At 46.8% G+C, this 12,478-nt stretch overlaps 1 protein-coding gene across 1 annotated transcript; it reads right to left on the reverse strand.

The window, feature by feature from the left end:
• Window positions 1-1,076: 1,076 nt before the first annotated feature.
• LOC129709654 (mucosal pentraxin-like) lies at window positions 1,077-11,910 on the reverse strand. Its single transcript, XM_055656138.1, has 3 exons — window positions 11,830-11,910; window positions 11,640-11,715; window positions 1,077-2,504 (listed from the first exon to the last, which is right to left on the reverse strand). Exons 2-3 carry the CDS (start codon window positions 11,701-11,703, stop codon window positions 1,888-1,890), a joined length of 681 nt encoding a protein of 226 aa, XP_055512113.1. The 5' UTR covers window positions 11,704-11,715; window positions 11,830-11,910; the 3' UTR covers window positions 1,077-1,887.
• Window positions 11,911-12,478: the final 568 nt, after the last annotated feature.

Here is a 12,478-nt window from a genome sequence, read left to right on the forward strand (position 1 = left end):
CCCCGCCCCCGACCCCCCACCCCCCCTCCCCGCTGCCCCGGACCCCACACTCCCTCTCCCCGCTGCCCCGCACCCCACACTCCCTCTCCCCGCTGCCCCGGGCCGCTCACTCCCTCTCCCTCACCCCGGGCTGCTCACTCCCACTCCCTCTCCCTCACCCCGGGCCACTCACCCCCTCTCCCCGGGCCGTTCACCCCCCATCTCCCCGGGCCCCACACCCCCTCTCCCTCACCCCGGGCCCCACACTCCCTCTCCCTGCTGCGGAAACAAAGATCCGATCTTTGGCCGGAAGCAAGATGGCGGAGCAAGATGGCGGAGCAAGATGGCGGAACAAGATGGCGGGGACTGGTTGCTAAAATGAGTCCTATAATCACCCATGAATCCGCCCATGAGCGTACTACACGTTTGCGTGAGAGTAACCCATCTTGCTCTTTGGTGGCCACAGGATGGGTTTCCTGTGGTGGGTCTGACAGTGTGGGCCGGCTCCTTCACGTGGAGTGTCTGACACTATGGGGGTGGGTCCAACGTTTGGGGAGGTTGAGGATGGATCAGACTGTGATGGAAGAGGAGGGTGAGACGGGTTGATGATGTGGGATGGATCTGACCTTTGGGGGTGCGGAGTGTACGTTTCATGTGGTGGACAGGATGAAACCAAGCCGTTGCTGATAGCTCCATGCAAATTGTGATCAGCCAGCCAGGGCCCACTGCAACACCAGGCTGCTGGAGGAGAAACTCCCTTGATTTATGAGGCCAGTTGCAGTAATATTTTGCTTAGTGTGGACCCCAGGATGTGTATTTGATCCCGGCAATGGTGGTACCACAGGGTGCATTTTAGGGCTGAGATTACTGGGTGGGAATGGCCTCAGCGCGACACTTGACACCAGCCAGTAGAGTTTGGCCCAGTTATCCACAGATTCACATTCACCCGGGTTGTTTCATTGTCTCTCAAATTAAAGTGATCTTATTGTCAGTGGATCAGTTCCACACTGGGCTGTGTCACGAGTCAATTTAATGATGATACCCTGATAATGCTTAACTGGAGACCAGACACACACAGATTTCACACACACAATCCATTCCGTTTTGCTGCTCGTTTATTAAGCTGACGAAACTGCAGTTATAGTTTCATCACAAATCACTGGAAGCACAGAACACATTGTGAGCTTTCCAAACCTTGGTGTAACAAACAATGTGAAATCAAGAGGGTAATACAGAGAGACACAGTAATAATTCCAATCAGCACAATCTAAATCAAGTCAGGATCAGCCTCCACCACAGGGACTTTCCCACAGTCCGTGTCTGCCCATCACCACCACCCCCGTGCCCCTGACACTTTCTTGTCTACATGTGTGTGTCAGGGAGATGGCACCAAATGCCCTGGTCACCGCTCTGTACTGCTGCACCTTTTAACTGGAATGCCCAACTATTCCCAGTGGGATTTGAGGAAGGGTTCCAGCAGAATGGACGAGGAGGGGAGTCTGGTTAAAGAGGACGGACTTGTCGGTTTTGAGCAGTCCCTGGGCTTCAATCAAGGGTCAGTGTGTGGGGCAGTGCCCTGGGATTTACACCCTGCTGATCCATGTAGACATCCACCATGGTTCCCCGTTCCCCGTCCCTCTTTCAATGTGTGATGGAGAATGGCCGAGACTTGTGTACTGAAATTGAAGCCATTACCCTGTCAGTGATGGTAATGAGAAACTGGAAGGACAGTGAGTTGCCCCTTACCCCGACATAAACAGCCCTTTATTCTGGAATCAACATCACTACTTTTACTACTGATCTGGTTTAGAGAGGAAAGATCGCAATGCAAGGTCATATTCAGCTACAGTAGTTTGAGGAGATTGTGTTCCCCTCTGCACATTTAAATGCTTTTTGGAGCCAAAACATTTAATGTGGACAATCATGATTGTCTTTAATTACGAAGTCCCCCCCTTTTGTAAATGCTGTAGTTCCCCAGTTAATGATGTTCCCTCCACCTCTGTAACAACGGTCATTGAACGACTCAATCTCATTGGCGTTTAGAACACGATCCCACATATTAACATCAGTTATCTCTCCGACAAAGGAATTTCTTTTATTAAAAGGTTTACCAACTGAGCTTTGATACTGACCAAGAGTAAACTGACCATTCCCTCCCACGACCCGACCCTTTCCAGCAATCTCCTGTATGCTGCGTTGCCCATTGATCCAGACTGTTGTCTCACCCCCTTTAGACTCCCAGCTCACACAGATGCGTCTCAGTGTAGCAGTCATATCTGCAAGGGTAAACATAACTGCCTTGTTTGATATATACACGCATATTTGTGACCTTGACCTTTGCCACAACAACAGTTCGTTCTTATAATTATGTGTTGCATAGGTGAACAAACTGTAACCCTTTCCAATTTCTGAGCCTGCCCTGAGGCAGACGGTAAAGGCGGTCAAACTGGAGAAGTCTGCTGCATGAAACCTGACGAAATCGGTGTTGGTTTTCTTGTCGAATATCAATGATTTCCCGTTCAAGCCTGTAACATGTTATATTGTTAGAGTTAGATTGTTAAATTGTAGTATTAATAATAATAACCCCAATAATAAGCAGGAGATGGAGGAACAGATTTGTAGACAGATTACTGTAAGATGACAAAGCACCAGGTTTGCCCTAGTGGGTGAATTTTACTCTCCTACTATTGACTGGAACTTGCTCAGAACCAAAGGCTTAGTCGAGGCTGAATATTTTAGGTAATTCGATAGGGTTTCTTGAGACAGAGTGTGGATAATTCAACCTGTGAAGGGAACTTACTTACTCCTTCTAGCACATTCTGTCTTTAAAAATGAACAGTATCTGCAGTTCCATGTGTTAAAATAATGGACTGTGTGTGGGGAAACAAGCCTGGCTAGGTAACTGGTGTTTCAGTGGAAGAGCATTTTGAATATAGTGACCACAACTCCATGAGTTTTAAGATTACTTTGAATAGAGAAAAGGCTGGACCTTGAGGGAAGGTACTAAATTGGAATAAAGCAAATTAGATTGTTATTAGGCGTGAGGTTGGGAGGGTATACTGGGAGCAGTTGTTATTGGGTTTGTCCACATCTCGCATGGGGGAATCGTTTAAAGGCCAGTTGGTTGAATTGCAGAGAATTGCAGATGTAGCCCTGTCCATCACACAGATCAGATTTCTCACCATGGACTCCATCTATACCACACAGCCTCAGAAAAGCAGGCAATATAATCAAAGTCTTGTCCCACCCCTGTCATTCCTTCCATTCACTGCTTCCATTGGACTGAAGCTACAGCTTGAAAGCGCGTACTAACAGGCTCAGGAACAGCTTCTTTCCCTCAGTTATCAGGCTTCTGAACAGTCCTTCCATAAGCTTGGGTACTGTTCAATTCATATCTATCATTGGACTTTGTCTGAGGAACTGAGAATATTATACTCTACATTCTGCACTATGTATTTCCACTTTGGTCTATGTATTGTACTTGAATTTTACTTGATTATATGGCATACCTGATCTGTTTGGATAGCATGCAAAACAAAGCTTTTTGCTGTAGCTCGGTACACATGGCAAAGATAAACCTAATCTAAACTATACTTGCGGGACACTATTCATGATGGGGAATACCTTCTCATTGTGACTCTCAGCTCCTGCCAGATGAACGGTTGCCAGACCAGCTCAATAAATTGCCTCCAATTTCATGCCAATTTCATTGCCTCCAATTGAGCCAAGAGCCTCTCATGAGGGAGTTGAACACACAACTTGTGGCCGTGCAGGTAAATAATAGGATGACCATCCTTTCAAAATATCCAGTCAGATCCACCGGCCATGACTAACCCCTTCACTGATCTGTACTCGCTCTCTCTGATCTGAAACTTAATTCCCGACACGCAAGGAAAGGCTGGTTATTCCCAGAGTGATTGTAGGCGACTGCTCCTTAATTCCCAGCTTTTCATAGGAATGGTGTGGAGCCTTTCGAGAAAGTGTTGAAGAGGTTCACCAGGACATTGCCTGCATTGGTGCACACTAGGTACAGAGAGAGTTGGGATAAACGTGGATAATAAAACTACAAAATGTTGGAGTAACTCAGTGGGACAGGCAGCATCTCTGGAGAGATTAAATGGGTGAAGTTTTGGATCGAGACCCTTCTTCAGACTACAGACTGAAGATGCGTCTCAACCCGAAACGTCACCCGTTATTTCTCTCTAGAGATGCTTTCTGTCCCACGGAGTTACTCCAGCATTTTGTGTCTATCTTCGGTTCAAACCAGCATCTGCAATTCCTTCCTACACAGTGAGGAAATTGGCTCTTCAGCCTAACTTGCCCACACTGATGAATATGATCCACTTGTCCCACTTGCCTACATTTGGCCCGTATCCCTCTAAACCTGTCCTACCCAGGTCCCTGTCTAATTCTTTGTCAAACGTTGCGATAGTCCTTGTCTCAATTATTTCCTCTGGCAGCTGGTTCCATATGTCCACCACCCTTTGTATCACAAAGTTACCCCTCAGATTCTTACAACATATTTCCCCCTTCACCTTAAACCTTTGTCCCCTAGTTTTCGAATCCCCTATCTGGGCAAGAGACTGCATTTACCCAATCTATTCCTCTCATAATTTATACACCTCAATAAGACCACGTCATCTTCCTGTGCTCCTGGGAATAGAGCCCCAGCTTGCTCAGCCTCTCCCTATAGCTCAGGCGCTCGAGTCCTGACAACATCCTTGTAAATCTCTGCACATTGGTTCTTGGTCCTCCAAAATATTGCAAATGAAATTTAAACTGGAGGTGGTGCAGGGAGGACTTAAGCCAGAATGGGTTATTGGGAAGAAAGAGCTGCCTTAAATTTAGTTGGATCTGGTTGGGTAACTATAGTAGGGTGGAGTTTATTCCATGCTTTAACTGTGCGGGGGACGAACAAATTTCTGTACACATTTGTCTTGGTAGCTGGAATCACAAATTGGATTGAATGCCCTCGTCTGTTCCTAATTGGTTTGGGTTTGGTGTAGGTCTTGTCATCTATGTCGAGCTGACCATTTAACATTTTGTAAAAAAAAGGTCAAACGGTGAGCTTCACGTCTGTCTTGGAGGGGGTTCCACCCCAGAGAATTCAGAAGTTTGGTAATGCCCCTGTCCCACTTAGGAAACCTGAACGGAAAACTCTGGAGACTTTGTGCCCCACCCAAGGTCTCCGTGCAGTTCTCGGAGGTTTTTGTCAGTCTCCCTACCTGCTTCCACTACCTGCAACCTCCAGCAACCACCTGCAACCTCCAGGAACCGCACGGAAACCTTTGGTGGGGCGCAAAGTCTCCAGAGGTTTCCGTTCAGGTTTCCTAAGTGGAACAGGGGCATAACACTCGCTTCTCTCTCATAGGTGTTAGTAACAAATCGAACAGCCTGCCTTTGGTCACGTTCAATGGAAGAAATGCTTTTATTTGTGTATGGGCCCCATGCTGCAACTGCATAGTCCAAATGAGGTCTAACGAGGGTGAAGTATAGCTTCTCCTTGACAGAAGTTGAACAATGATGAAAGTTGCGCCTCAGAAAATTTAGGACACCTGTTGCTTTCACCGTTGCATGATGAGTCTGACCATTCATTTTACTTCAGAGTCACGCGAGTGACTACGTGAAGAACCCGCTCAGCACGCATGCGCGGCATTACGTTCAGCAGAGCAACAGCGGCGCATCGGGAGTCAGGCGCTCCTGCTACAGGGTGAAAGAACGGACCGTCAGGTAAGCTCTGAGGTCGGGTTTTTCTTTCACGGGGAGGCTTCTGCTGTCAGGCAGAGAAGATAGGCTCTAGAACAAACATTTCCCCCGCTCGACTCCACGAAGGAGCGTTCCATCTGGGGGGGGCAGCAACAACGCAGTAGGACCGCTTACCCGGCGCTCCGCATTCCCCGACACCATGCTGGAAGTAAAGCCACGGAAGAGACGTCCGGCCGGTGGCCTCTGACTTGTCAGACGGGGACGTCTCTCCACCTGCACGGGGGGGGGGGGGGGGGGGGGGAAGAAGACAGCCGCCTGAACAGACCTGTCCCCCGCTCGACTTCACGGAGGAGCGTTCCATCTGGGGGGGGGGGGCAGCAACAAGGCGGTAGGACCGCTTACCCGGTGCTCCGCTATTCCCCGACACCGCAGCGGGCTGGAAGTAAAGCCATGGAAGAGGCGTCCCGCTAGTGGCTTCCGACTTGTCGGACGGGACATCTCTCCACCCGCCCGGGGGAGAAACAGCCGCCTGAGCCGCATGGAGCGGCTCCTGGAGCAGGAGCTCCAGCGAGACGTGCTTGTGAGGGGCGCTCTCACAGGAGGAGTTCAGGCACTCCCTCCACAGTGCCTTCTGCTCTATCCATTGTTTCCTCCTTACCCGAGGGTCGCTTTGGTGACCAGGACTGGGCTGGTCAAGAAGATGGCTGAAGATCTCGGGAGTATGCAAGGGGTGCAGGAACAGGAAGAGCTGCTAGGTGTGGTGGACTGCTACGTGGCAACCCACGTGCAGGAGGCCGTTCAAGACCCTACAGGAGAGGTGGTCAATGAGGCGTATAGAGCTCCAGAGAACTGCGAGTCCCTTAAAGTGCCGGCTGTACTGCCAAAAGTGGGGGCACGTTGGGGCAAACATTCGGAACCAGGAGCTAAAACTGCAGTGGATCCTCAGGCTCCTGATGTCAGCCATCACATCGTCTGCTTGTTCCGTGGACCAATATGGAGATGACCACAACCTTCGTAAACAAATCATAAGACCTGCCATAAAATCCTAAATTTGCGGGGTTGTGCAAAACCCCAGCCACTGAGCCAGACCCACTGCTCTTTGGCAAAAACCTCACAAAGCATATGAAGGATATGGAGAGGCCTTAACAAGCTTTCGGTCTCATGAGGGCAGGCCCCGGGATGAGCAAAACCAAAAACAATAAGCAGCAGCACCCCATCGCATCCATCAGTCGACATCTACCATATGGGAATGATGAAAGCTCGGGGTCCGCATTCTATCACCGAAAGTCTTCTTTAGATCAGGGCCCAGAGCGGACCCCATGGAAAATGTGCCACCCCCAACGTCATCGCCATGTCAGACGACGTGCAACACTCGTTGGACCGGCAGGAAACAGAAGAATACCCATAACCATGGAGGTAGGTGGGTCTGGTTCCTACCAGCATATAGAGTAATACTAACACACGGGAGTCTATCACGAGTGATCAGTATATACTCAATTAGTGGATACAAATACAATTCATACTAGGAAAATTACCACCAGGTCAACATTCACCCCAGAGGGTATTTTCCCCTCTCTGTTAAAGAAACGAGAGGGACAAGCTGAACTGGTGAGACTAATTACAAAGGGTATCATGGGAAAACCTGAACCCTTGCATTTCGTATCAAATATATTCACTAAACCCAAAAAAGATGGTGGATGTCGCATCATCATTGACTTAACTTCACTAAGTATGTTTGTTAAGTATATACATTTCAAAATGGAAACAGTTGTTACTGTCAAACAACTAAATTCCAAAGGATCCTTCATGGCAAGCATTGATCTTAAAGATGTTTACTATTTAGTACCATTCACAAGGATCATCACACATACCTGAAATTTACCTCGATGGGGCAGCTATAGCAGTTTAAAGCGTTACCCAATGGGTTCACATCAGCCCAAGATTGTTCACCAAGACATTAAAACCAGCTCTGGCAATATTCAGAAGACAAAAACATATTGTCATTGCATATCTTGATGATATCTTAAATGGTAGGCAAGACCATAGAATTGACTATGTTAGCTGTATAACCTACAAAACAGTTATTCGAAACCCTGGGATTGTCTTAAATCCAGATAAATCTAAGTTGAAGCCATCCACAATCATGGACTGCTTGGGCTTCACAATTAATTCAGTCTATGTGACTGTAACATTGCCAAAAGACAAAATAGTTGAATTGGCATAATCATGCAACAATTTAATGGTCAACAAACTACCAACTACTCGACAAGTAACAGAGTAATTGGGAAAATGGTAGCAGCATTTTCCGGCTACATAATTCGGACCTTTGCACCAAAAACGACATACAGGTGATTATGATCGTGTCATGAAGTTACCCACTGAAGCAATATCAGAACTATAGTGGTGTGCAAAAAATGTTTGGCATAGTTTACAGCCCTATTATCATCACTAACCCTATGTTAGTTATCCAAACAGATGCTAGTGCTCGAAGCTGGGGAGCAATTAACTCTATATCCAGCACAGGTAATAGATGGACTAACCCGGAGTCATCATTACCACTTACACTGGGCATTAATTATCTAGAGATGGGTGACTTTTATGGTTTAAAGCATATGCACAAATATGCATCACTTGCATGTATGGTTACAAATATATAAATACTACGGTGGTGGCCTACATTAACCATATGGACGGCATAAAATCGGTATCATGTGACAAGTTGGTCAACACAATTTGGCAATGGTGTGTCGATAGACACATTTGGCTATCAGCAACTTACCTGCCAGGTAAGCTAAATACAGTGGCAGACACCAGGTCACGTAAATTTAATGACAACATCGAATGGATGGTAAAACCCCCCAAAAAATTTCGCAAAAGTTATCAAGCAATATGGCACGCCAGATATCAATTTATTTGCATCGAGGCTAAATCACCAGGTACCTATGTATGTCGCTTGGGAACCAGACCCTGAGGCAGCAGCGGTAGATGCGCTTGCGCTGGATTGGGGAAATTCTTCTTCTATGCATTTCCTCCCTTCGCCTCATCAGTCAGGGACTATGCACAATACAAATTAACTGCTTCAGGTATTTTGATTGTACCCGACTGGCTTACGTAGCCATGGTTCCCAATACTCCATGTCATGGTTGTTGAAACTCCGGTGGTATTCCCCAGTGACCCAGAGTTATTAACACCCAGTGTCCGGCACTGGGGGAAAAAAAAAAAAAAAAAAAAAAAAAAAAAAAAAATCAAACTCCTGGGTTGCAGACTCTGCACAAACCACTTCTCGGAATGGGATTATCAGAACAAACCGTCGACACCATGTCAGCATCCCTCCGAACATCCACTAAAAAACAGCACTTGTCCAGCATCAAAAAATGGGAGAAGTATTGCTTGGATACAGGGACCACCTACTCAACAGATACAGTTACCAACGTACTGGAATTCCTGGCGAACCTTCACCACGATGAAGGACTCATCTACAGAGCCATCAATGCAGCTAGAAGTGCCCTGCCTGTCAATTTAAAACCAGCTCCAGGATAGCAGGCCATGGGGTCCGACCCGCTGGTGGTCAAACTAATCAAGGGTATTTACAACTCTAACCCCCTAGACCAAGGTACACCCATACATGGGATGTCAGTGTGGTCCTGACATACCTCAGGGGATGGCCACCAGCCAGATCCCTCAACCTGGAACAATCTATGCTCAAAACACTCATGTTGATGGCACGTATCTGCACAGAGGGTCCAGTCACTACACCTATTGCGACTGGACACCATGTTCACAGCTCCAGACCAGATCTCTGTCTTTATCCAGGGAATGATCAAACTGAGCAGACCAGGAACACCGAATCCAGACGTGGAATTCCGGGCTTATCCGCCAGAACCACGGTTATGTGCCATGACCCACCTACTATCCTACATAGACACAACCAAAATATTTGAGGGAGATGAAAAACCTTGTGGGTCAGTCATAAAAAACCTTATGGTCGGGTGACGAGCCAAACCATTTCGAGATGGCTCAAGCAGGTGCTAAAAGCTGCTGGGATAAAAACTAACATGTACAAATTTCATTCCACCAGGGCAGCATCCACGTCGACAGCGAAAAGAATGGATGTGCCTATCGACCACATCCTGGCTACAACAGGATGTTCGGGTGGAAAGACCGTTCAGAAATGTTATAATAATTCGTTGGCAGAACCTGTTTTATTTGCAGGAAAGATTTTACAGACTGCAAATATTTAATTTAAGCCCAGGGGAGCAATTTAATTTCTTTGTTGTTATTGTTAAAAAATACCATTGTGTTTTTCTACAAAAAAGATTCATTGGTTGATTACGATAACACACTTCCTCCCTCAAGGACTTCGGCAGTGCGTGAAATAATACCTGTTACACGGTTTGAAATCACAGAGCTTTGAAGTCTTCACGTAGTCACTCACATGACTCCGAAGTAAAATAGTAAGATTAAACGAGAACTTACCAGTTTGAAGTTTGATCTGTATTTTATGAGGAGTTACGATGAGGGATTACGTGCCCTCCGCTCCCACCCTCATTAATATGGGTCAAAATGTTAAACTGATGTCTCCTTTTCTTTACTATGTTTACTTCAATAACTGTGTCTGTCTGTGATTCCACACCGCTGCTTTGAAGTATGCTGTGCATGCGTGCTGAGCGGGTTCTTCACGTAATCCCTCATCGTAACTCCTCATAAAAGACAGATCAAACTTCAAACTGGTAAGTTCTCGTTTAATCTTACTATTTTTCATCATTGTTCAACTTCTGTCACCCTTTCCAACTTAACAATATCTTTCCTAATACATGATGCCCAGAATTGAACTCAACATTCTAGATGCAGCCTCACCAATCTTTTAAATAACTGCAACAAGACTTTCCAACTTCTATCCTCAATACCCTGACTGATGAAGGCCAGTGTGCCAAAAGCCTTTTTTGACCACCTCATCTACCTGTGACACTACTTTCCAGGAATTATATAGCTGCACTCCTATATGTTCTAGTGCCCAACACTTCCCAGAGCCCTACAACACTCCCTTGTGTGGTTTTCACTGGAGTGTTGGAGGCTGAGGGACAAACTAAAGAAGTACAAAATGATGGGGAGTCTTTGTCCTCAGGGTAGAAGTGATAAGAACCAGAAGCCACAGGTTTAAAGTGGGAGGGAGGGAGGAAATTAAAAGTAGATGTGAAAGGCAAGTTTCTGTTTACAGAGGGGTGGGTGCCTGGAACACACTGACAGGGGTGGTGGTGGAAAACAGATACAACATAACAAATGCAGTGTTTAAGGGGCATTTAGACAGACACATGAACATGTAGGAGTAGAGGGAAACAGATCATGTGCAAGGAGTTCACACTGGTCATGGTCACATCACATCAGGCCATTCCTGTGCTGTACTGTTCTTTGTTTTATCCCTGTGCTACCTTCGCCAGAACAAACACCATTTACCAAAGGCACAACTTCTAGACCAGGGGAAGTTTTGCAGAGTCAAGTGATTTCTGGTTTGCCCGAAATACGACACATTTGGTCCTAGTATCACCCGGCCCGTCTCCTCTTCCTATTCTCGCTTTACTAAAGAGATAAAACCGGACGTTCTTCACCACCAGAAATAACTACAAATATCCCAATAATCTGGTGCAGGGAAGAACAACAAACTTTGGGAGTTGATGTTTTTCCATACAGTGTACTCAATGAGTTTACTGGTTCCCACTCACCAAGTATTGCCAAAGTGTTGGCACAATCCTGTCCTATTGAACAGGCTGGGGCGGGACCCTGGCATCTTCCTGATGGTGACTCAGGACCACATGGAGAGACCTACTGCCTCGGCACAGACCGGGAATGGAATCTGGGCTCCTGCTGCCCTGCATGCTCCTCAGTATCTCTATCCTCAGATGCACCATGACTGATGTTTGCACTCAGGAACTCCTCACGTCAGAAAAAATACTAACCTGCACTGACCGATCCTGACAGGTAAATGCACATCACAAGCACAACTGGAATGAAGGGTTTCATCCTGTCTCCGACCTGTTGAAACAAAGAATCCCCAATTCATTTCATTAGGTATCAATCTATTGAAACTGAGAACCAGCAGCCAGTCCCGTGTGTCAGCAACACACAGACAGTCCCTCTGGTACTCACTGTGTCCGTCTCCAACAATCAGGTTTCACCTCAACTGGGTCCAATACTCTGGGTGCAAGCTGCTGCAATTTATATTCTGCTGAACACAGTCACAGCCAATCACAGGAAGGAACTGAAGGGGTGGGGCAGGAATGAGAGGAATTGAGGGGTGGAGTTGTCAGAACACATGAAGTTGGCAGATGGAGCGTAATTTGGACAATGTGACGTTTCACACCTTTGGAGGGAAGAATGAAAAAACAAATTTTAATTAAACAGGCTGAGACTACACGATGTTGATCCACAAAGTGGTGGCATGGAGGCGCAGTGGTAGACTTGCTGCCTTACAGCGTCAGAGACCCGGGCTCGGTCCAGACTATGAGCGCTGCCTGTATGGAGTTTATATTTACTCTCTATGACCAGGTGGGTTTTCTCCGGGTTCTCCAGTTTCCTCCCACATCCCAGACATGCTGGTTCGCATGTTAATTGGCTTCTGTAAATTGTCCCTCGTGTGTAGAATAGAACTTGTGTGCGGGTGATCGTTGGCTGGCGTGCACTTGGTAGACTGAAGGGCCCGTTTCCATGCTGCATCTCTGAACCTAAACTAAAGTGATTTCAGGACCCGATGTATCAAGCATGTCTCTGATACCTGGGCCAGGTAAGTAGGCTAATC

The sequence above is a fragment of the Leucoraja erinacea genome, chromosome 26, assembly GCF_028641065.1.
Source record: "Leucoraja erinacea ecotype New England chromosome 26, Leri_hhj_1, whole genome shotgun sequence".
NCBI classification, from domain to species: Eukaryota; Metazoa; Chordata; class Chondrichthyes; order Rajiformes; family Rajidae; genus Leucoraja; species Leucoraja erinaceus.